The sequence below is a fragment of the Saimiri boliviensis genome, chromosome 21, assembly GCF_048565385.1.
Source record: "Saimiri boliviensis isolate mSaiBol1 chromosome 21, mSaiBol1.pri, whole genome shotgun sequence".
NCBI classification, from domain to species: Eukaryota; Metazoa; Chordata; class Mammalia; order Primates; family Cebidae; genus Saimiri; species Saimiri boliviensis.
Genome location: NC_133469.1, coordinates 12,706,974 through 12,728,327, shown reverse-complemented (window position 1 = coordinate 12,728,327; position 21,354 = coordinate 12,706,974). Strand labels below are relative to the sequence as shown.

Below are 21,354 nucleotides of genomic sequence, written 5' to 3'. Positions count from 1 at the left end.
TCTATTCCATTTCCTCATTTGATACCAAAGTCAGGGGTTGGACCCTAGAACAAAGGGAACGGACCATTTTTTTTTTTTTTTTTTTTTTTTTGAGCCGGAGTCTAGCGCTGTTGCCCAGCCTGGAGTGCAATGGCGTGATCTCTGCTCACTGCAACCTCCGCCTCCTGGATTCCAGCGGTTCTCCGGCCTCAGACTCCCGACTAGCTGGGACTACAGGCGCGCGCCACCACGCCCAGCTGATTTTTTTGTATTTTAGCAGAGACGGGGTTTCACCATGTTGGCCAGGATGGTCTCGATCTCCTGACCTCGCGATGTGCCCGCCTCGGCCTCTAAAGTGCTGGGATTACAGGCGTGAGCCACCGCGCCCGGCCTCGGACGATGAATACTGAGGCAGAAGCAGGGTCCGACCACCGAGCACAGCCAACGGCGAAGGATGGAAGGCAACCGAGACCGTCTGGACGGGACCTGCGGGGATCCCGCGCTCGGCTCTATGCCTGAGCACCCCAGTTCCACGTTCACCCTCCGCATCGAAGAGAAAAGAACATCATCCGTTTCTCCTCCCCGTGATGAAATGAAAAGACTGTCGCCGTCTCTCAAGGCGCCGTCGATGGACTGACCGGTTGGCTTTAAGGGCCGCCCCGTCCCCGCGCCCCCGGTTGAAGGCCACCTCCGGAGGGGGCAGCCGCGCGGTCGGGCCGCCCTCGACGCCTGGCTCCGCAGGAGGGCCGGGCAGACCCCCGCGCGGCCGCGGACTTTTTCCTGACACCGGATTCCCTCGTCAGGGGGACGAGGCGGGCCCTCCCAGACTTAGGTCCGATTCGATTTAAAATAAGGAGGTTGGAAATCCCTCAAGGTCACTAAAATGCCTTCCCAGGGGTCGGAGCGGAAAGCTCCAAGTCACTAGGGCCCTGAAGAAGGAGCGAGACAGGGAAGCGCGCCATTTCAAAACGAGCGTCCCCTCAGAGCCTTCGCACGCTGTCCGTTTTTGCCACTTACCCCCCTCGTACCCAGTCTCCCCGAGATTTTCAAGGTGCAGCCCCTCTGCCCCCGCCCGGCCTTTCCCGGCAGTCCTCAGCTGACAGGATTCTAACTCGGACCCAGGACGCGGAGCCTGGAGACCCGCGAGCCGTTGACCTCAGGGTTTGGCGCCAACGGAGGAGGGCGGGGCGAGGACCGAGGAGGGCGGGGCGCGGACCGACGGGCTGGGCGGGGCCAGGGCGGGGCGCAGGTGAGGAGGAGGGGCGGGGGTGGAGCGGGCGTGCCCACAGTGGGCGGGGCGGAAGCCATGGGGGCGGGGCTAAGACCGAGGGGCAGAGAGGCGAACCGGCCAACAGTTGGGGGAACCCGAGGGCGTGGCCTGGAGGGGGAGTAGCGAGGAGGGAGCCGGGGCAGGGCGCAGGTTGAGGGGGCGGGGCGAGGACTGAGGGGAGGGAAACGAGGAGGAGCCTCCTTCCGGGTGGCGCGCTGGGGTGGGAGTGAGGGAGGGGCGCTGTGGAGGAAGCGCGCTGAGGGGAGGAACCTTGAAGGCAGGAGACTGTCGAGCTGGGGCGTCTCTCGAGGTGAGCACCTCGCTAAAATTAGGGAGAGGACTCTGAGGCGAGGGTTCTGTGGAGGAAGCCTTGGAGCCGGGGAGGGGCGCTGAGCAGAGGCGGCTGACGTGTGCGGAAGGGCAGGGTCTCGAGGGATGGCAGACGGAGCCTCGGGTTAGGAGTTCGAATCCAAGGTCCTTTTTATGAGACGGAGTTTCACTCATGTTGCCCAGGCTGGAGGGCAATGGCGCGAACTTGGCTCACCGCGACCTCCGCCTCAACCTCCCGAGTAGCGGGGATTACAGGCACCCGCCACCCCGCCCGGCTAATTTTGTGTTTTTGTTGTTGTTGTTGTTGTTGTTTTTGTTTTTGAGACGGAGTTTCGCTCTTGTTACCCAGGCTGGAGTGCAATGGCGCGATCTCGGCTCACCGCAGCCTCCGCCTCCTGGGTTCAGGCAATTCTCCTGCCTCAGCCTCCTGAGTAGCTGGGATGACAGGCACGCGCCACCATGCCCAGCTGATTTTTTGTATTTTTAGTAGAGACGGGGTTTCACCATGTTGACCAGGATGGTCTCGATCTCTCGACCTCGTGATCCACCCGCCTCGGCCTCCCAAAGCGCTGGGATTACAGGCGTGAGCCACCGCGCCCGGCCTGTTTTGTGTTTTTAGTACAGACGTGGCCAGGCTGGTCTCGAATTCCCGACCTCGGGTGATCCGCCCCCCGGGCCTCGCGGAGCGCTGGGAGGACGGCGTGAGCCGCCCAGCGCGGTGCCCGGGCTTCCGTTCTCACGCCTGGCGTCCGTTTGGCGCCGCTGCCTCGGCGCTCCTCATTTCCCGCTGTGACTCTCGCCATTTGCCGCTCTGGTCTGTGATTGAGACACCCAAGGCCCATTCAGGATGGAGAGTAATTTTTCTCTGTCTTCACTTGAAGTTTTAAATAGACCGCAGACGCCAGGCGTATTTTGGTTCAGCTTTTAAATAGAAGTTGCGGGCCGGCCTTCGTGCCAGCAGCGCCATTGCTGGCAGCGCCCTCCTCCTCCCCTCACGCGGAGACTGACTTGAGAGTCAGGAAACGTTTGCGAGAGCAGCTGCTAAGGTGGAGGCTGCGAGGTAACTTGGATGAATCTCTGCGCAAACAGTTTTTTGGGTTCAAGACCTAGTACAGAGCGACCCCCTCCCTTTTTTTTTCCTGGCTGAATCATTTTGCTGGAATAAATAGCAAAACATTCCCACAATAGCAGTTGACATTTGTGTAGGACGCGCCCCCTCTCCCCACCAGGTGGATTGTTTCAAGAGCCAACACATAACCGCCATTGTGCTTCCAAATCTGCTATTTTGCCCCGAACGTAGCCATCCTCATGGTATGGAAATGAATGCCCATTTAGGGAAGGAACTGGATGGTTTCACTCTGAGGCCTCACCTAAGGAATTATGGGAACTTTTGAACGACTTGTTAGGTGAAGATATCAACAGTCTACAGAAGAGCTGCAAAGAGCACAGCGAGATGATTTAGGGAAATCTAACATATGTAGTTTGGTGTAGTGACAGCTGGGAGAGAGAAATGTTCATAATATTTGAAGGTTGTGTGCAGTACACTTAAAGAAACCAAAATGAGCCGGGTAATGACAAATTCATGAAGGGAGGAGAAAAGTCCTGTTTGAGTACCTTATCGATAGACAACTTTTAAAATATTTAAAACAACAAACTCTGGGACAGTTTAAAGTGTTAAACAGTGCACATGAGAAGCTTTCCACTCAAATCGGGACCCCCCAAAAATTAGTCTTTCATATCATACAAAAATTCTGAGTATCATGAAGGTAGCATTTCAAATCAGTAGGGAAATGACGAATTCAGTAGATAGTGTTAGAACAACTAGGTAACCATCTGGAAGAAAAAATAAAATTGGAATCATGCTTTATACATTATACCAAAATAAATTCCAGATGGATCAAAAAATTATATCTGAACAATAAAATAATAAAAGTACTAGAAGAAAATATGGGACATTTAAAATTACTTTATAATAAGGAACATCTTTTTAAGTATGATATGAAACTCAGAAGCCACAAGACTGATAAGTATGCTTATATTAAAAAAAGAAAAAATCCTATATGGCAAAATGGTATTTCCTATCCACAATATAGAACATGGCAAACCAGAACCTTTGTGTCAATTATTAACTGAGTAATATAGCTTGCCTTATTTTTCAAATCCTTCAGGAAGTCCACAATTTCTCTATACAATTTTAAAATTTTTGGATCACTTTTATATTTTAAGAAATAAAAAAATTGGCAGTGGGATTACAGTTAAGACCTGAATTTTAAACCATTACACTTTACTGCCCCTCCGTGGACAGTCACCTTATAACCAAATAGACGCACAGGATTCCAGCGAATATAGTTGGGCTTCTTCCCAGTGATGCTTGCGGATACATATTCTTGAAAATTCAAGAGCTTGAATTTGATAAATGATTTAGTAGAAAAATAAAGAATGAAGGCTCATCATGTACAAATTTCACTGGGTATATTTCCTCTTAAACATATTTGTTTGTTTTGCTTTTTGTTTTTGAGTCAGGGTCTTCCTCTGTCACTCAGGCTGGAGTACAGTGGTAACATCTTGGCTCACAGCAGGCTTAATCTTCTGGGCTCAAGTGATCCTCCCACCTCAGCCTTCCCAGTAGCTGGGCCTACAGGCACAAGCCACCACACCCAGCTAATTTTTTGGTATTTTTTCTTAGAGAAGTGGTTTCACCATGTTGCCCTGGTCTCAAACTTCTGGGCTCAAGCAAGCCTCCCACCTCAGCCTCCCAGAGTGCTGAGATTACAGGCGTAAACCACTGCATCCAGCACTGTTCCACGTCTTTATCTTCATTTTCAAATAATTCCTGTTCAAGAATAAGGTACCTGTATCCTATTGCTGAGACCTGTACCTCTTAGTGCTCTTCTCCTGGCTACCTAAAGGTTTAAAATAACTGCTGTTTGTAAAAAGTCGATTAAAATTTTAACCTAGGGCCTTATATTATTCACCTCCAGTTACAAGAAGGAATACAGGGTGCTGTAGGAACACATGGGAGGGACATCTTATTCAGTTTGTGGGGAAGTAAGGAACACGGCATTTCAGCTGGTATCCATGAGTAATTTGTTAGTCAGGTAACAAGAGGGAACAAGTACTAACTTAAGACAGTGCATTTAGCTGGAGCGCAATACTTATCTGTAGAATGAATGACTGACTATTAAAACACCTCTTACATTCTCCAAGCTTTTTTTTTCTCAGTATTCTAGTTCCATCAATCTTGTCATGCTTTTTCCCTTGTACTTCTAGTTTATATAGACATTTCAAATATTGTGTTTCTTGCCTCCGCAGAGGGAATATTCTGAAAGATACTAATTCTGCAGTGTGAGGATTTGCGTTAATCTAAATGAGTTTACCGTAGATTTACAGGAAAAACAAAAAACAAAAAACAAAAAAACAGAAAAGTAGAAAGAAAAAAAAAATCTGTAGGATTACAAACCAAAAAATAAAAAAAACCAAAGTTCCCATCTTTATTCAAAGTATTAACAAAAATAAAAGGCAAAAGTTGTGTATGTTTTTGTATATCTGTTTCTTCTCTTTTCTTTTTCTTTTTTTTTTTGAGATGGAGTCTCACTGTTGCCTGGCTGGAGTGTGTAGTGGCACGATCTCGGTTTACTGCAACCTCCAACTCCCTAGTTGGAACGATTCTCCTGCCTAAGCCTCCGGAGTAGCTGGGTTACAGGAACACACCACCATGCCCAGCTACTTTTTGTATTTTTAGTAGAGACAGCGTTTCACCATGTCGGCCAGGATGGTCTCTATCCCTTACCTCATCATCCGCCTGCCTCAACCTCCCAAAGTGCTGAAATTACAGGCGTGAGCCACAGCACGTGGCTGGAAAGACAGATTTTATACAAAGAGGCAGGGTCTCACTATTTTGCCCTGTTTGGTCTCAAACCCCTGGCCTAAAGCAATCCTCTTGCCTTGGCCTCTCAAAGTGCTGGGATTACAGGTGTGAGCCACCATGCCTGACCTGTTCATTTTTTAACAAAGCTTTATTGAGGTATAATTGACATATGAGAAACAGCACATATTTAAAGTGTGTTTAGGTATGTATACACCCATGAGCCCTTCACCACAATCAAGATAGTGGACATATCGGTCACCCCCAAAAGTTTCTTTGGGCCTCTTTGTAACCCCTTCCAACTTACCTCCTAGCCCCTCTAGCTATCCCTCCTGTTCTTTAGGCAACTGTGTGTTCTAAAACAGACAATTCATCATCAAGTCATAAGCAATTCAAAATCAGGACTATAGCATTTTAAAATACTTCATCGTTTCCAGTTTAATATCTGAATTTTTCTTCTTCCATGCTGAGAATATGAGTTTTCAGCAACACTAGGAATGACAGAATTAGAATATCACACAATTACTCATTTGCTTTATCCCACATTACAGCAAATACTTTTTAAATATTACTTCTCTTTGATGCTCTACCCCCCTTCCTTTATAAAGGGCAAATAATTCATCTCCATAATTTTCCTTTCTAATATTTACAAAGAGCAGAGACAGGATTTTTCATCTTTGTAACATCCTGAGAGGCCTACCGTTCTGCATCCTCAGTAATTTCTGGAAAGGGTCCATGCAGGAATGATCTTGGACTGTGCAACGAATGGTCCTGAGAGACAAATGCAGTTTGTCCTGGGCTAAGAAAACAAGAGCCCTTCTTGCTGCATGGGGGCTAATGGTAGGGATGGATAGGTAAACAGGTAATTACAGCCTGCTATGGTAACTGCTGCCATAACAGGGTGGCACCGAATGCTGTTGGAGCAGAATGCAGTGGAGCACTTGTGCCTGCCTGGCTCCTGGCAGATTAGGGAAAGCTTCCAAGAGGAGGGGACGTCTAAGGGGGGTCCTGGAGGAAGAGCAGGAATTAGTAATGTTGGCAGTTAATAAAGAGGAGCAAGGAGAAGGCATTTTCAGGTCCAGAAGCAGCAACAGAAAAAAGGTCCAGAAATAGGAAAGTGTGGTTCCTAGAGGAACTGGAGAAGAGTTGACGGTGGCTGGAGTAGTAAAGGGAAGGTGAGAGAATGCTCTGCTTATCTGCCCCATACAGTGCCTTGTACCTGGCAGGTGCTCAATGTGTGCAGGTGCTCAATGTGTTCAGGTCAGAAGAATATACTTTTTTGATTTCTGAGACAGAGTTTCACTCTTGTTGCCTAGGCTGGAGTGCAATGGTGTGATCTCAGCTCACTAAAACCTCCACCTCACAGGTTCAAGCGATTTTCCTGCCTCAGCTTCCTGAGTAGTTGGGATTATAGGCACACCTGACTAAATTTTTTGTATTTTTTAGTAGAGACGGGGTTTCTCCATTTTGGCCAGGCTAATCTCGAACTCATGACCTTAGGTGATCCACCCGCCTTGGCCTCCCAAAGTGCTGGGATTACAGGCGTGAGCCACTGCGCCCGGGCCAAGAAGAGTACACTTTCTAGCAATGATAACAATAAGAGCTTGTGGCAATTACAAAGTGAGAAATACTGTGCCAAGAACTTTGCATAAATTATCTCATCTAATCCTCAACAACCCTTCTAGGTAGGCATTCACTTTTTGCAGTCAAGAAAGCAAGTTCAGAAAGGTCAAACTGCACAGCTACTGTGCTGAGTCATACATCCATGGTGAAGCAGGGCAGTGATTCAAAAGCCCACATTTTCTTATGCCAAAGCCTGAGCTCTTTCCCTCTTACCTCTCCTTCATCCCCTTTTACAAAGTTAACAGTCTCCAAGGGGGTCACGTAGGGTTCCACTCAGGATGCAAGTAAAGACATAAGACTGAGGGATGACCCGTATGTCCTAAAATCTGCTTATCTGCTGCTTGGTTTGGGCAAACAGCCATCTGCACCATTTCTTATTTTAATTAATTAATTAATTAATTAGAGACAAAGTCTCACTCTGTCACCCAGGATGGAGTGCAGTGGCTCCATCTAAGCTCACTGCAACCTCCACCTCCCAGGTTCAAGCAATTCTCCTGCTTCAGCCTCCCAAGTAGCTGGGATTACAGGTGCACGCCACCACACCCAACTAATTTTTTTGTATTTTTAGAAGAGACGGGGTTTCACCATGTTGGTCAGATTGATCTCAAACCCCTGACCTTCTGATCCATGTGCCTCGGCCTCCCAAAATGCTGGGATTACAGGTGTGAACCACCATGCCCGGACCATCTGCACCATTTCTTTCCTCTTGGCTGTGACAGGTGGACTGTTCTAGCACAGACCAGGTCACTTCCTTGTGCTGTGAAGCTCAAATGATAAAGCCTAAACCCCTTAGCCCAGCTGCTGCTCCTTTGGCAAACCAGCCTCTGTGCCTGTGCCCTTCAGTGAAATATCTTCTGTCCCAAAGGGCTGCTGGCATACTGGCTTCACCTGCCTTGGTTTTTCTCAGATTCCATGCAGATCTCTATCAGTGCATTTATTGATTTACATATCCTTCTCTCTCTTTCAGACTGTGAGTCCCGTAAGGTCAGGGACAGTGTCTTTATTTATCTCTGTATCCACAGGGCCTAGTGCAGGGATGGTACAGAATAGACATCTAGCAAATACCTAATCATCCTTACCAAGCCCCAGTTTCTTCCTAGGAGAAAATGGAGGTAACAATACCCATCTTGGGGGACATCAGGAAGGTTAACTGAGATAATGTCTAAACCAGGCTTAGCAGAACACTTAGCACATAGTAAGTACTCAATAAATGACATTGCCTATATTACTATGTTACACAATTTTTTTTTTTTTTTTTTTTGAGACGGAGTTTCATTCTTGTTACCCAGGCTGGAGTGCAATGGCGCGATCTCGGCTCACCGCAACCTCTGCTCCTGGGTTCAGGCAATTCTCCTGCCTCAGCCTCCTGAGTAGCTGGGATTACAGGCTGCGCCACCATGCCCAGCTAATTTTTTGTATTTTTAGTAGAGATGGGGTTTCACCATATTGACCAGGACGGTCTCGATCTCTTGACCTCGTGATCCACCCGCCTCGGCCTCCCAAAGTGCTGGGATTACAGGCTTGAGCCACCGTGCCCGGCCATGTTACATAATATTTTATATTCCAGGCCAGGTGCAGTGTCTTACAATTATAATCCCAGTGCTTTGGAAGGACAAGCCAGGAGGATCACTTGAAGCCAGAAGTTCAAGACCAGCCTGGGCAACACAGTGAGATCCTATCTCTACAAAAAATTTCTTAAAAAGTTAGCCAGACACGGTGGCATGGCTGTATTCCTAGCTACTTGGGAAGTTGAGGTGGGAGGATCACTTCAGCCCAGGAATTTGAGGTTGCAGTGAGCTATGACTGTGCCACTGCATTCCAGCCTGGACAATATGGTGAGATTCTGCCTCTAAAAAGATTAAGTTAGTTAAAAGTAAAATTTTATCTTAGTGATCTCTGCCTTTCTGGTAAACATCTTGTCTTTTCTAAACTCAGCCCAGGGACATGACATCTGCAAAGTGTTTCTGTGTGGCTCCCAGGACTCTGCCTCCTTTGTTTTCCTCTGTCCAATACTTAGAGCATTTAATTTGTTGATACATCTGTCTTCCCTCTATGATGACTCCCTTAAGAACAGGGCCTGTGTCTTATCTACTGTTAATTACTCAGTGTCTACAGCAGAGAACTTTGGAAACCTTTCCAAACCTAGGCTTGCTGCTATGTAAAATGCAGTGGATCATCCCTATTTCATATGGCTGGTATGAAGGTTTAACCTTTATATCAGGTCATATTTATAACGTACTCACAAACATGCACTTAATAAAATACTGAGTGAAAGAGTAAATGTGTGAATAAATGTAGTGACCCAAGCAACAGCTCTCTGCTCCTCCTTTTCACTCAGCCTATGAAAAACTACAACGAAATCTTTCCCTTATTGTGAAATTGTGATTCCTATTTCTCAGTCTTTGGCCACAGTTTTCTTTTTTTGTTGTTGTTCTGCTCCATTTAATAGCAGAAAGATCACGGATTCTGTGGTTCTAGGAACCGAATTCTGTAGTTCTGGGACCTAGTTCCAGGTTGTGGAGTTCCTTGGGGCTTGAAAGCGAATAGAGAGAAATGTTCAACTTCTGTTTCTCTTCTCTTTCCCTCTCCTCCTTTCCCCTCCTGTGGGGGAAACAAACAAACAAAAAATCAATTTAAAAATTGAATTTCTTCAAAGACTCTACATGTAAGCAGTGGCGTGAGTGGTGACCCCTGTATACATGGAATATTGAGGGCGTGCTCCTGCCTCCAGAGAAAGAGGTTGGGCAGGACAGCTGGCATCCACAGCTTCCACATTGCCAGTGCCTCCAGCCTTTACCTTTCATCAGTACTGATAGCAACACTGCTGTGTGGGATCGGAACTGGGCCCTGAAAACCTCTAGGCAGCAGGCAGGTACGACCCCATTGGAAGTGACATCCCTCTGGTGAAGCTGAAAGACTGGGCTGTGTTTTCTAACTCTGTGTTCCCCATCTGCCTCACACTTTCAGATGTGAATCTTCAGAATATTATTTGCCGGGCTATGAGATGGAGACTAGTCTCACAAGCCTAAACGACTTCCTTTAATATTTCATGAAAGCATTATACTTCTTCTATTTAGGTTCACTGTCCTTATTTGCAAAGAACATGCTACAACTTGATGGAGAAATAATAAGATATATTTTAAAATATTTTGAAATAGCCAGGCACGGTGGCTCATGTCTGTAATCCTAGCACTTTGGGAGGTTGAGGAGGGTGGATTGCCTGAGCTCAGGAGTTAAAGACCAGCCTGGGCAACATGGTGAAACACCATCTCTACTAAAATAGAAAAGAAATTAGCTAGGCGTGGTGGCATGTGCCTGTAGTCCCAACTACTTGGGAGGCTAAGGCAGAAGAATGGTTTGAACCTGGAATTTGGAGGCTGCAGTGAGTAGAGACTGGGCCATTCCACTACAGCCTGGTGACAGAGCAAGACTCCATTTAAAAAAAAAAATTGAAATAAAAACAAAGACATAACACAATAAAACTTATGGTGTGCAGCAAAAGCAGTGCTCAGAGGGAAATTTATAGCTAGAAATGCCTATGTTTTAAAAAGAAGAAACATCTCAAATCAATAACTTCACTTTATGACTTGTCAGCCTAGCAAAAGAAGCACAAACTAAATCCAAAGCTGGTAGAAGGAAGAAGATAATAAAGATTAGAGCAGAGGACATGAAATAGAGAATAGAAAACACAGAAAGTCAGTTGAAAGAAACAAAATGTGGTGGGGCGCAGTGGCTCACGCCTGTAATCCCAGCAGTTTGGAAGGCCAAGGCAGGTGGATCACCTGAGATCAGGAGTTCGAGACCAGCCTGAACAACATGGAGAAACCCCATCTCTATTTTTAAAAATAAAAATGGGGCCGGACGCGGTGGCTCACACCTGTAATCCCAGCACTATGGGAGGCCGGGGCAGGCAGATCACGAGGTCAAGAGATCGAGACCATCCTGGTCAACATGGTGAAACCCCATCTCTACTAAAAATACAAAAAACTAGCTGGGCATGGTGGCGCAGCCTGTGATCCCAGCTACTCAGGAGGCTGAGGCAAGAGAATTGCCTGAACCCAGGAGGCGGAGGTTGCAGTGAGCTGGGATCGCGCCATTGCACTCCAGCCTGGGTAACAAGAGTGAAACTCCTTCTCAAAAAAAAAAAAAAGAAAAGAAGAAACAAAATGTTAGTTACCAACAAAATTAAGAAACTTTGACTTTGAATTACTACCAAGAAAAGGACACACATAGATAAAAGTGGAAACATGATTACCGACCTTATAGAAATAAAGCTTATAAGAGAATACAAATGCCAATAAATTACATAGCCTACATGAAATGGAAAACTTCCTAGAAATATACAAATTACCAAAACTAACTCAATTAAAAAAAAATTCTCCATAGACTTATAACAAGTGAAATGAATCAATAATCAAAAATCTCCCTTTGAACAAAAAAAGCCAAAGACTACATAGCTTCATTTGTAAATCTACCAAACCATCAAGGAAGAATTAACACCAATTCTTCTCAAGCTCTTCCAAAAAACAGAAGAGGATTAGTATTTCATAGCTCATTTTATGGGGCCAGCATTACGCTGATACCAGAACAAGACAAACGACAAGAAAATTATAGAACGCTCTTTCTTATGAATACAAATGAAGACATCTTCAACAAATACTAGCTGTTGAGAAAAAGGCTGATGCATGACTTGCTTATCAGGCACAGGATGGGAGTTAATGGAAGACCATGCTCTGTGCTCTAAGCAAGGAAGACCCCTCTGAAGTAACCAGAATGTGGCCAGACTTGCTGCCTCTAGTTGCAGCCTTTTCTCTATCTGTTTACTGACTGTATTTGAAGAAGAGTATGCTCTATACCTTCAAAGGAAATGCCAGACCTCCACAGCTATAGATCATCTGCCTGATGCTTCGCTTCCTTTTCACCCCCCACATCCCTGACCACATGCTTCTTTGATTAAGCACTCAATAAACAGTGTGGATCTCCAGTGCTGGGGCCTACGCATCCTCCTACTCACGTAGGCTCCCTGAGAGTCCACCTTTATGCACTTTCACTCTTGTCTCTTAACATCCTTTGTCTCTGCCAACCCTTGTTACTTCCTAGGTTGTTTCTGGGCTGGTCCCCCGACAACTAGCAAACTGACTCCAACAGAATATTAAAAGGGTTATACACCAGGACTAACTGGGGTTTATCCCAGGAATCTGAGGGTGATACATAAATCGATCAGTGTACAGAGCACAATATAGGAATGAAGGGAATACTCCACATAATTGTCTCAAATGATGCAGAGAAAGCATTTGACAAGAACCAACAGCATTTCATGATAATAAACATTCAGAAAAATAGGAATACAATGGAATTACTCCAACACGATTATGGACATTAATGATAAACCCACAGCTAACATCACACTCGATGGTTAAAGACTGAAAGCCTTCCCCTAGGACCAGGGACAAGATGCCTCCTTTCACTGATGGGATTCCACTTTGTATCAGAAGCTCTAGACAGATAATTAGGCAAGAAATAAAAGGCATCCAAATTGGAAATGAAGTAAAACTCTATTTACAGACAGCATGATTCTGTATGTAGAAAATGCCAACACAGCAAGACCCTGTCTTTACAAAGAAATTTTAAAAATTAGCTGGGCATGGTGGCACATGCCCTGTAGTCTCACCTACTCTGGAGGCTAAGGCAGGAGGATTGCCTGAGGCTAGGAGCTTGAGACCAGCCTAGGCAACATAACAAGACCTATCTCTATAGAAAAAAAAAAAAAAAATTAGTGGTGGTGTGCGCCTGCTACTACTCAAGAAGTAGCTACTCAGGAAGCTGAGGCAAGAGGGTGGCTTGAGCCCAGGAGTTTGAGTCTGCAGTGAGCTATGATCGTATGACTGCATTCCAGCCTGGGGGACAGAGTGAGACCTTAGCTATTAAAAAAAGAAAAGAAAAGAAAAAAGAAAAGAACAATGAATCTTCAAAAAACAAAATAAGACAAAAACTACTACAGACAATAAAGTCAGCAAAGTTGTAGGGTATGAGATCAACACACAAAAAGTCAGCTTTGTATCTGTATATAGTCTAAAAAGGAAATTAAGAAAACAATTCCTGGGTGGGCGCAGTGGCTCACGCCTGTAATCCCAGCACTTTGGGGGAGTCGAGGCAAGCAGATCACCTGAGGTTGGGAGTTTGAGACCCACCTGACCAACATGAAGAAACTCTGTCTTTAGTAAAAATACAAAAATTGCCGGGCATGGTGGTGCACGCCTGTAATCCCAGCTACTTGGGAGGCTGAGGCAGGAGAATCACTTGAACCTGGGAGGCAGAGGTTGCAGTGAGCCAAGATCATGCCATTGCCCTCCAGCCTGGGCAACAAGAGTGAAACTCCACCTCAAAAAAAAAAAAAAAAAAAAAAAAAAACCAGAGAGAAAAAGAAAAAGAAAACAATTCCATTTAGAATAGCATCCATAAGAAAAAAACCTATAAATAATTTATCCAAGGAGATGAAAAAATTATACATCATTATAAAAGTTATTAAAAATGTTATAAAACATATAAAACTATAAAACATTGCTGAAATAAATTTTAAGGCAAAATAAATGCCAAGATAGCTTGTGTTTAATTGAATTGGAAAATAATATTGCTAATTAACAAAATGAATTGGAAGACTTAATATTGTTATAATGGCATTACTAGCCAAACATAGATTTAGTGTTGTCCCTATCAACATTCCAATGTTTTTTTTGGTAGAAATGGAAAAGCCTACCGTTAAATCATATGAAATTGGAAGAAGCCACATATGGCTAAAACAATCTTGAAAAAGAAGAATAAAGTTGGAGAACTCACATGTCTTGATTTTGAAACATATTACAAAGCTTCCATAATCAAAACACTGTGGTACTGGCATAAGGGTTGACATATAGACCAATGAAATTGAATTGAGAGTCTAGAAATAAACCCATACATCTATGGCCAATTAATTTTCAACAAAGGTGTCAAGTCCATTCAATGGAGAAAGAATAGTCTATTCATTGGTGCTGGAACAACTGGATAACCACATACAAAAGCATAAGGTTGGACCTTTACCTCATACCATATGTCAAAATTACAAAACATGGTCGGGCATGGTGGCCCACGCCTGTAATCCCAGCACTTTGGGAGGCCGAGGCAGGTGGATCACTTGAGATCAGGAGTTTGAGACCAGCCTGGCCAACATGGTAAAACCCCGTCTCTACTAAAAATACACAAATTAGCCAGGCATAGTTGTGTACACCTGTAATCCCAGCTACTTGGGAGGCTGAGGCAGGAGAATTGCTTAAACCTGTGAGGTAGAGGTTGCAGTGAGCCAAGATTTCACCACTGCACTCCAGCCTGGGCAACAAAGTGAGATTCCACCTCGAAAACAAACAAACAAACAAACAAAATTTAGAAGAAAGCTGTTATGGCCAGGAGCGGTGGCCCATTTTGGGAGGCTGAGGCAGGAGGATCACTTGAGGTCAGAAGGTCAAGACTACCCTGGCCAGCATGGTGAAACCCTGTCTCTACTAAACATACAAAAATTAGCTAGGCATGGTGACAGATGCCTGTAATCCTATCTGCTCAGGAGGCTGAGGCAGGAGAACCCAGGGGATGGAGGTCGCAGTGAATCAATATTGTGCCACTGCACTCCAACTTGGGTGACAGAGCAAGACTCTGTTTAAAAAACAAAAGAAACAAAAAACAAAGAAAGAAAGCTATTATGCATTGAATTATATTCCCCAAAAGACATATTAAGGTTGTAAACCCCAATACCCATGAATAAGACCGTTTTTAGAAACAGTCTTTGCAGATGTAATCAAGTAAAATAAAGATATTAGGGTGGACCTTTGTCCAAAATGACTGCTGTCTTTATAAGAATAGGTGCAGACAGACATGAAGAAGGCCAGGTAATGACAGAGGCAGAGACTGGAGTGAGGCATCTTCAAGCCAGGGACAGCCAAGGACTGCTGACAACTGCAAGAACTTAGGGAGAGGTAAAGAAAGACCACCCTGAACCCTGCAGAGGAAGCATGGCCCTGCTGACACCTTGACTTTGGACTTTAGCCTCCTGAACTGTGATAAAATAAATGTCTGTAGTTTGAAAAAGAAAATAAATAGATATTATACAGATGCCAAGCTGCGAATAAAGAAACATAAAAAAATTAGAGGATCAATCCAGGAGGTTTGACTGACTATAATGGTTCTAAAAATAGCAAAGAAAATGAAGAGAAGGGAATTTTCAAAGAAATAATACAAGCAAAATTCTCAGAATTGAAGGACTCTACCCTCTGGACTGAGAGCACTCCTGACCTCAGTGACGCATGCTAAGAGAAAGACTCATATCAATGCATGTCACCGTGAAACTTCAGGATACTGGAAATGAAGACAACATCCTAAAAGTTCCCAGACAGGGGAAAACAGTGACACACAAAGCCACAGGAATCAGAATAGCAGGAGATTTCTCAACAGCAAAAGTAGGAGGCCAGAAAAAATTTTTCAAAATTCTGTGAAATACTGACTTTTAACTTAGAATTTTATTCCCAGCAAAATATTTGCCAAATATTAATCAAGAACAGAGACATTTTTTCTTGTCTGCAATCACAGCACTTTGGGAGGCCAAGGGGAGAGGATCGCTTGAGCTCAGGAGTTTGAGACCAGCATGGGTAACACGGCAAGACCTCATCTCTTAAATAATTTTTTAAAAAGAACAAAGGGCTGGGCATGGTGGCTCATGCCTGTAATCCCAGGACTTTGGGAGGCCGAGGCGGGTGGATCACGAGGTCGAGAGATCAAGACCATCCTGGTCAACATGGTGAAACCCCGTCTCTACTAAAAATACAAAAAATTAGCTGGGCATGGTGGCACATGCCTGTAATCCCAGCTACTCAGGAGGCCGAGGCAGGAGAATTGCCTGAACCCAGGAAGCGGAGGTTGCAGTGAGCTGAGACTGCGCCATTGCACTCCAGCCTGGGTAACAAGAGCGAAAATCCGTCTCAAAAAAAAAAAAAAAAAACAGTTCGAGACCAGCCTGGCCAACATGGTGAAACCTCCTTACTAAAAAAAAAAAAAAAAAAAAAAAAAAAAAAAAAAAATTAGCTGGGCATGGTGATGCGTGCCTGTAGTCCCAGCTACTCAGGGAGGCTGAGGCAAGAGAATCACTTGAACCCAGGAGGTGGAGGTTGCAGTGAGCCAAGATTGCGCTACTGCACTCCAGCCTAGGCAAGAGAGGGAAATTCATTAAAAAAAAAAAAAAAAAAAAAAGGCCGGGCGCGGTGGCTCAAGCCTGTAATCCCAGCACTTTGGGAGGCCGAGGCGGGTGGATCACGAGGTCAAGAGATCGAGACCATTCTGGTCAACATGGTGAAACCCCGTCTCTACTAAAAATACTAAAAATTAGCTGGGCATGGTGGTGTGTGCCTGTAATCCCAGCTACTCAGGAGGCTGAGGCAGGAGAATTGCCTGAATCCAGGAGGCGGAGGTTGCGGTGAGCCGAGATCGCGCCATTGCACTCCAGCCTGGGCAACAAGAGCGAAACTCCGTCTCAAAAAAAAAAAAAAAAAAAAAAAAGGACAAAGATGTTTTGGACTTGCAAAGACTCAAATAATTTCCCATCTACCTTTTTTGGGAACTGCTTGATCTACCCCAGCAAAGTGAACATGGCCTTTTAGGTCAGAACTGTAAAGCGATCGACTTGGGCTGTCCATGGCCCGGAGGCAGAGGCAGCCTGAAAAAGAAGTCAGCACAGAGAAAGGAAGAGGGGCAAGAGACAGAGAGAGAAAGAGCCCGAAAATGCTGAGCCCTTAGGTCAAATATGCCTGCAGATGGCCTGTGATGGCCTTCCCAATTATTTAAGCTCCTACATTCTCCTTCCACTTAAGCTAGTTTGAGCTGGCTTCCTGGCATGTGCAACAAAGGAGCTCCGTCTCATACAGTTCATAAAGTACATAGGCCAATGCTTGGTACAGAGGAAGTACAAAATCATTAATAGCCCTTACTACTACCAGTAATAATACTAAAACTAAAATCAGAGTGGTGTGAGTAATACATAAAAGAAAGTGAACTTTTTTTTTTTGAGATGGAGTCTAGCTCTGTCTCCAAGCTGGAGTGCAGTGGCGTGATTTTGGCTCACTGAAACCTCTGTGTCCCAGGTTCAAGCGATTCTCCTGCCTCAGCCTCCTGAGTAGCTGGGATTACAGGTACATGCTCCCACGCCCAGCTAATTTTTGTATTTTTAGTAGAGACGGGGTTTCACTATGTTGACCAGGCTTGTCTTGAACTCCTAACTTCATGATCCGCCCACCTTAGCCTCCCAAAGTGCTGGGATTACAGGCGTGAGCCACTGCACCTGGCCATAAGTGAAGTTTTATATGCTCTTTTCTATGTTTTAAAAATTTTATAGACTGGGCAACATAGTGAGACCCCCATCTCTACAAAAGATAAAAATGAGCTGGGCATGGTGACACACACCTGTGGTCCCAGCTACTCAGGAGGCTGAAGTGGGAGGATCACTTGAGCCTGGGAGGTGGAGGCTGCAGTGAGCTATGATGGCACCACAGCACTCAGCCTTGATGCCAGAGTGAGACTCTATCTCAAAAGAAACCAATTCTTATTCTTACACTGTTCACATTTCTACATTTCCCATGGTTTTTGTTCAAACAAACCTTAAACTCAATTTCTCTTTGGAAACTTCCCTTAGTTTTCTTGTCAGGTGATTCCTCACTGAAGGCAGAAGGTGGGATGAACATGTGGTTTGCCTTTTTTTTATCCGCTGCTTCTTGATCAATATTCTTCATTTCCCTGGGGGGGAAACACAGAGACATATAGAAAAAGGCTGGAGTGATTAACATGTCCTCAATGTTCTGTATGTCCTGTAAACTGATGGATCTGCATGACCATTTACAAAACATGTATTGAAGTATAAGATACAAACTGAGTGCACAGATTCTAAGCGTGCAGCTCAAGAAATTTTCATATGAGCAAGCCCATGTAACCAGCACTCGGATTCAGAAAGAGAACACTGCCAGCTCCTTAGAAGCTGCCTCACGCCCCTGCTCAGTCACTCTCCTACTGCCTTAAGAGCAATCCTGCCCTGATGTCTAACAGCACAGGTGTGTTTTAAGGCACCATTTTTATCTGAGGACGAAACTTTGAGAATCACTTTTGTAATATAAAGCATGATGAGCTTCTCAACAATCTTTTTTTTGAGACGGAGTTTCGCTCTTGTTACCCAGGCTGGAGTGCAATGGCTCAATCTCGGCTCACCGCAACCTCCGCCTCCTGGGTTCAAGCAATTCTCCTGCCTCAGCCTCCTGAGTAGCTGGGATTATAGGCACGCACCACCATGCCCAGCTAATTTTTTTTGTATTTTTAGTAGAGACGGGGTTTCACCATGTTGACCAGGTTGGTCTCCATCTCTCGACCTCGTGATCCACCCGCCTCGGCCTCCCAAAGTGCTGGGATTACAGGCTTGAGCCACCGCGCCCGGCCTCAACAATCTTAAACAACAAAAAGTGGATGTATTTAGCAACGCAACTGCTAATACATGGTTACAAATTTCCCCGACAAAAAATTTTTATCATGATAACTTGCCCTAATACAAATTTCTTTATTAAATAAGGATATCCTTTATTTCAGAAACATATAAGCTGTAAACTTAATCCTGGATATTCTATATGAATTTATTTTTAACTAGTTCTGAACTTGAAAAAACATCTGGCCATGGAGTGGAAGGGTTATTTGCAACTTCCAGAAGAAATCTATTTCTTTGGACTCAACTTCCTTTGAACTGGATGGAATGTGGACCTCATGGCTGGAACTTGAGCAGCCATTTTGTACCATGAAGCTAAATCATGAGCTGAGGCTAGTGGAGCAATGCGATAAAAGGATTTTGAGAACCTGACACTATGAACGTCCATATCTACTGGACTCCTTGTAAATGAGAGAAAAGAAATTGTAATAAATTTTAGCCACTGTTTGGGTTTTTCTGTCACTCTAGGACAAACCTAATTATAACTGATACAATGACCTACCTGTGGGCCTAGTTCTGTAAAAAGTCCATGCAGATCTTATTTTATTTGATCAATACAACCCTACAAAGTAGGAAATACTATCAAATGACTGAAGTGCAACAAAACCACTGAGGGTCAGTAAGCTATGTGCAAATAACCCTTCCATTTTTATTCCATGGCTAGAACTTAGCCCTAAGCCAGACCTACCTGTGGCCTTAAAAAGGCAAAAATGGTTTAATAGTCCATGGTTACAGAATCAGTAAGTAAAAAGACCTGTATTCCAGTCTTAGCCTCTGCCATTCCATGGATCCTGCCATCAAGGCTTGTTACAACTATTTGGAGAGACAGATACATGAGCAATCATGATGCCTGGTGCCCAGAAGGTGCCGAAAATATTTGTTGGGACAATGAACAAATGAATAAATAAAGCATAATGAACAACAGTTACAGAGGCAGAAGCAAAGAGCTCCAAAGAACAGTCCCTATGTCTTCTCCCTTCTCTATCCTGACCCTTTCCTCCCTCACCTACATGTTCAATCTCTCCCCCTTCACACAGGCTTGGGTCTTCTACTTTATGTTTACTTATGTATTTATTTATTTTGAGACAGGATCTCACTCTGTTGCCCAGACTGGAGTGCACTAGCATGCTCTCAGCTCACCACAACTTCTGCCTCCCAGGCTCAAGCAATTCTCCTGCCTCAGCATCCTGAGTAGCTGGGGTTATAGGTGTGAGCTTCTACTGCCCAACTAATTTTTGTATTTTTCATAGAGACAGGGTTTCACCATGTTGGCCAGGCTCGTCTGGAACTCCTGACCTCAAATGATCTACCCACCTCAGCTTCCCAAAGTGCTGGGATTACAGGTGTGAGCCACCGTGCCCAGCCTTCTACCTTATGTTTAAATAGCCCGTTACTTCCCATCTGATCTTGCCTTTTGGATGCAGAATTTTATTCCTTCTGCTTCCTAGGAATCCCACCCATCCATGAAGACTGGATGTCCCCTTCATGTCCCAGGCTCTGGCTTCTGAATTTAGCCTTGTTGAGACTGCTCTCTACCAAGCTGCTTACCTCTCTCTGCACCGTGTTTTGGAGTCTGGCCACCACACTGCTGCTTGCTGCTTCTCAACTGTCCTTTGTCTCCTTGGCTTCACGGGCAGTGTGCCTACATGTATGGACTCTCCTCCCTCCCTTCTGGTCATTCCTCCCCACCTTCTTCTCATTCCTCCCCCTATAGAATCTTCTGTCCTCCCTGGTGTATGTGGTTGCCCTCCAAGTTTCTGCCCTCAATCTCAACTTCCACATCTGCAAAATGGGGATAAGTAAATAATTGTACTGCTTTATACACACTGTCTTATAACCTAAATTTTGGTCCAATAATATGTTGTGACCATCTTTCCTTGTAAAATAAAAACAGAGGGACATTTTTCTTGGCTGTAGAGTATGGATGTATGATAGTTTATTTCACCAATCATCTTTTGATGAACATTAAGGCTTAACTGAATTCCTGTGGTGGTGGTTGTGGTGATGCCTAATGGGGTTTTGTGAATGTGTGTGGTCTTTGTTCCATAATATTTTATAAATAACTCAATTGGAGGCCGGGTATGGTGGCTTATGCCTGTAATCCCAGCACTTTGGGAGGCCGAGGCAGGCAGATCACGAGGTCAGGTGATTGAGACCATTCTGGCTAACATGGTGAAATCCTGTCTTTACTAAAAAAACAAAAAATTAGCTGGGCATGGTGGCACGTGCCTGTAGTCCCAGCTACTCAGGAGGCTGAGGCAAGAAAATTGCTTGAACCCAGGAGGCGGAAGTTTTCAGTGAGCCAAGATCGCGCCACTGCATTCCAGCGTGAGCGACAGAGTGAGACTCTGTCTCAAAAACAAAAGAAAAAACAAAAACTCAATTGTATCACATTGCATAACAAAGTATTTAGCTACATGTTCATATTTTTCTGTCCCTCTTAATATGGAGGCATGGATAGCTGTTTAGCCAACAGCAATTCCCTCTTTCTCATTTGCAAACTGAATCCCATTTTTTTTTTGAGACGGAGTTTCGCTCTTGTCACCCAGGCTGGAGTGCAATGGCACGATCTCGGCTCACCACAACCTCCGCCTCCTGGGTTCAAGCAATTCTCCTGCCTCAGCCTCCCGAGTAGCTGGGACTACAGGCGTGCACCACCACGCCCAGCTAATTTTTGTATTTTTAGTAGAGACGTGGTTTCACCTTGTTGACCAAGATGGTCTCGATCTCTGACCTCGTGATCCACCTGCC

General features: G+C 44.9%; 1 protein-coding gene across 1 annotated transcript in view; it reads right to left on the bottom strand.

Annotated features, from left to right (window-relative positions):
* Positions 1-8,621: 8,621 nt before the first annotated feature.
* The window catches only part of FAM227A (family with sequence similarity 227 member A), a 64,121-nt gene continuing 51,388 nt past the window's right edge, over positions 8,622-21,354 (bottom strand). Inside the window, exons 16-17 of the mRNA XM_010343460.2 lie at positions 17,738-17,873; positions 8,622-9,668 (exon numbers count right to left, since the gene is read on the bottom strand). Coding sequence (XP_010341762.1) covers positions 9,525-9,668; positions 17,738-17,873 — 280 coding nt within the window. The 3' untranslated portion in view covers positions 8,622-9,524. The remainder of the gene's footprint in view (positions 9,669-17,737; positions 17,874-21,354) is intronic.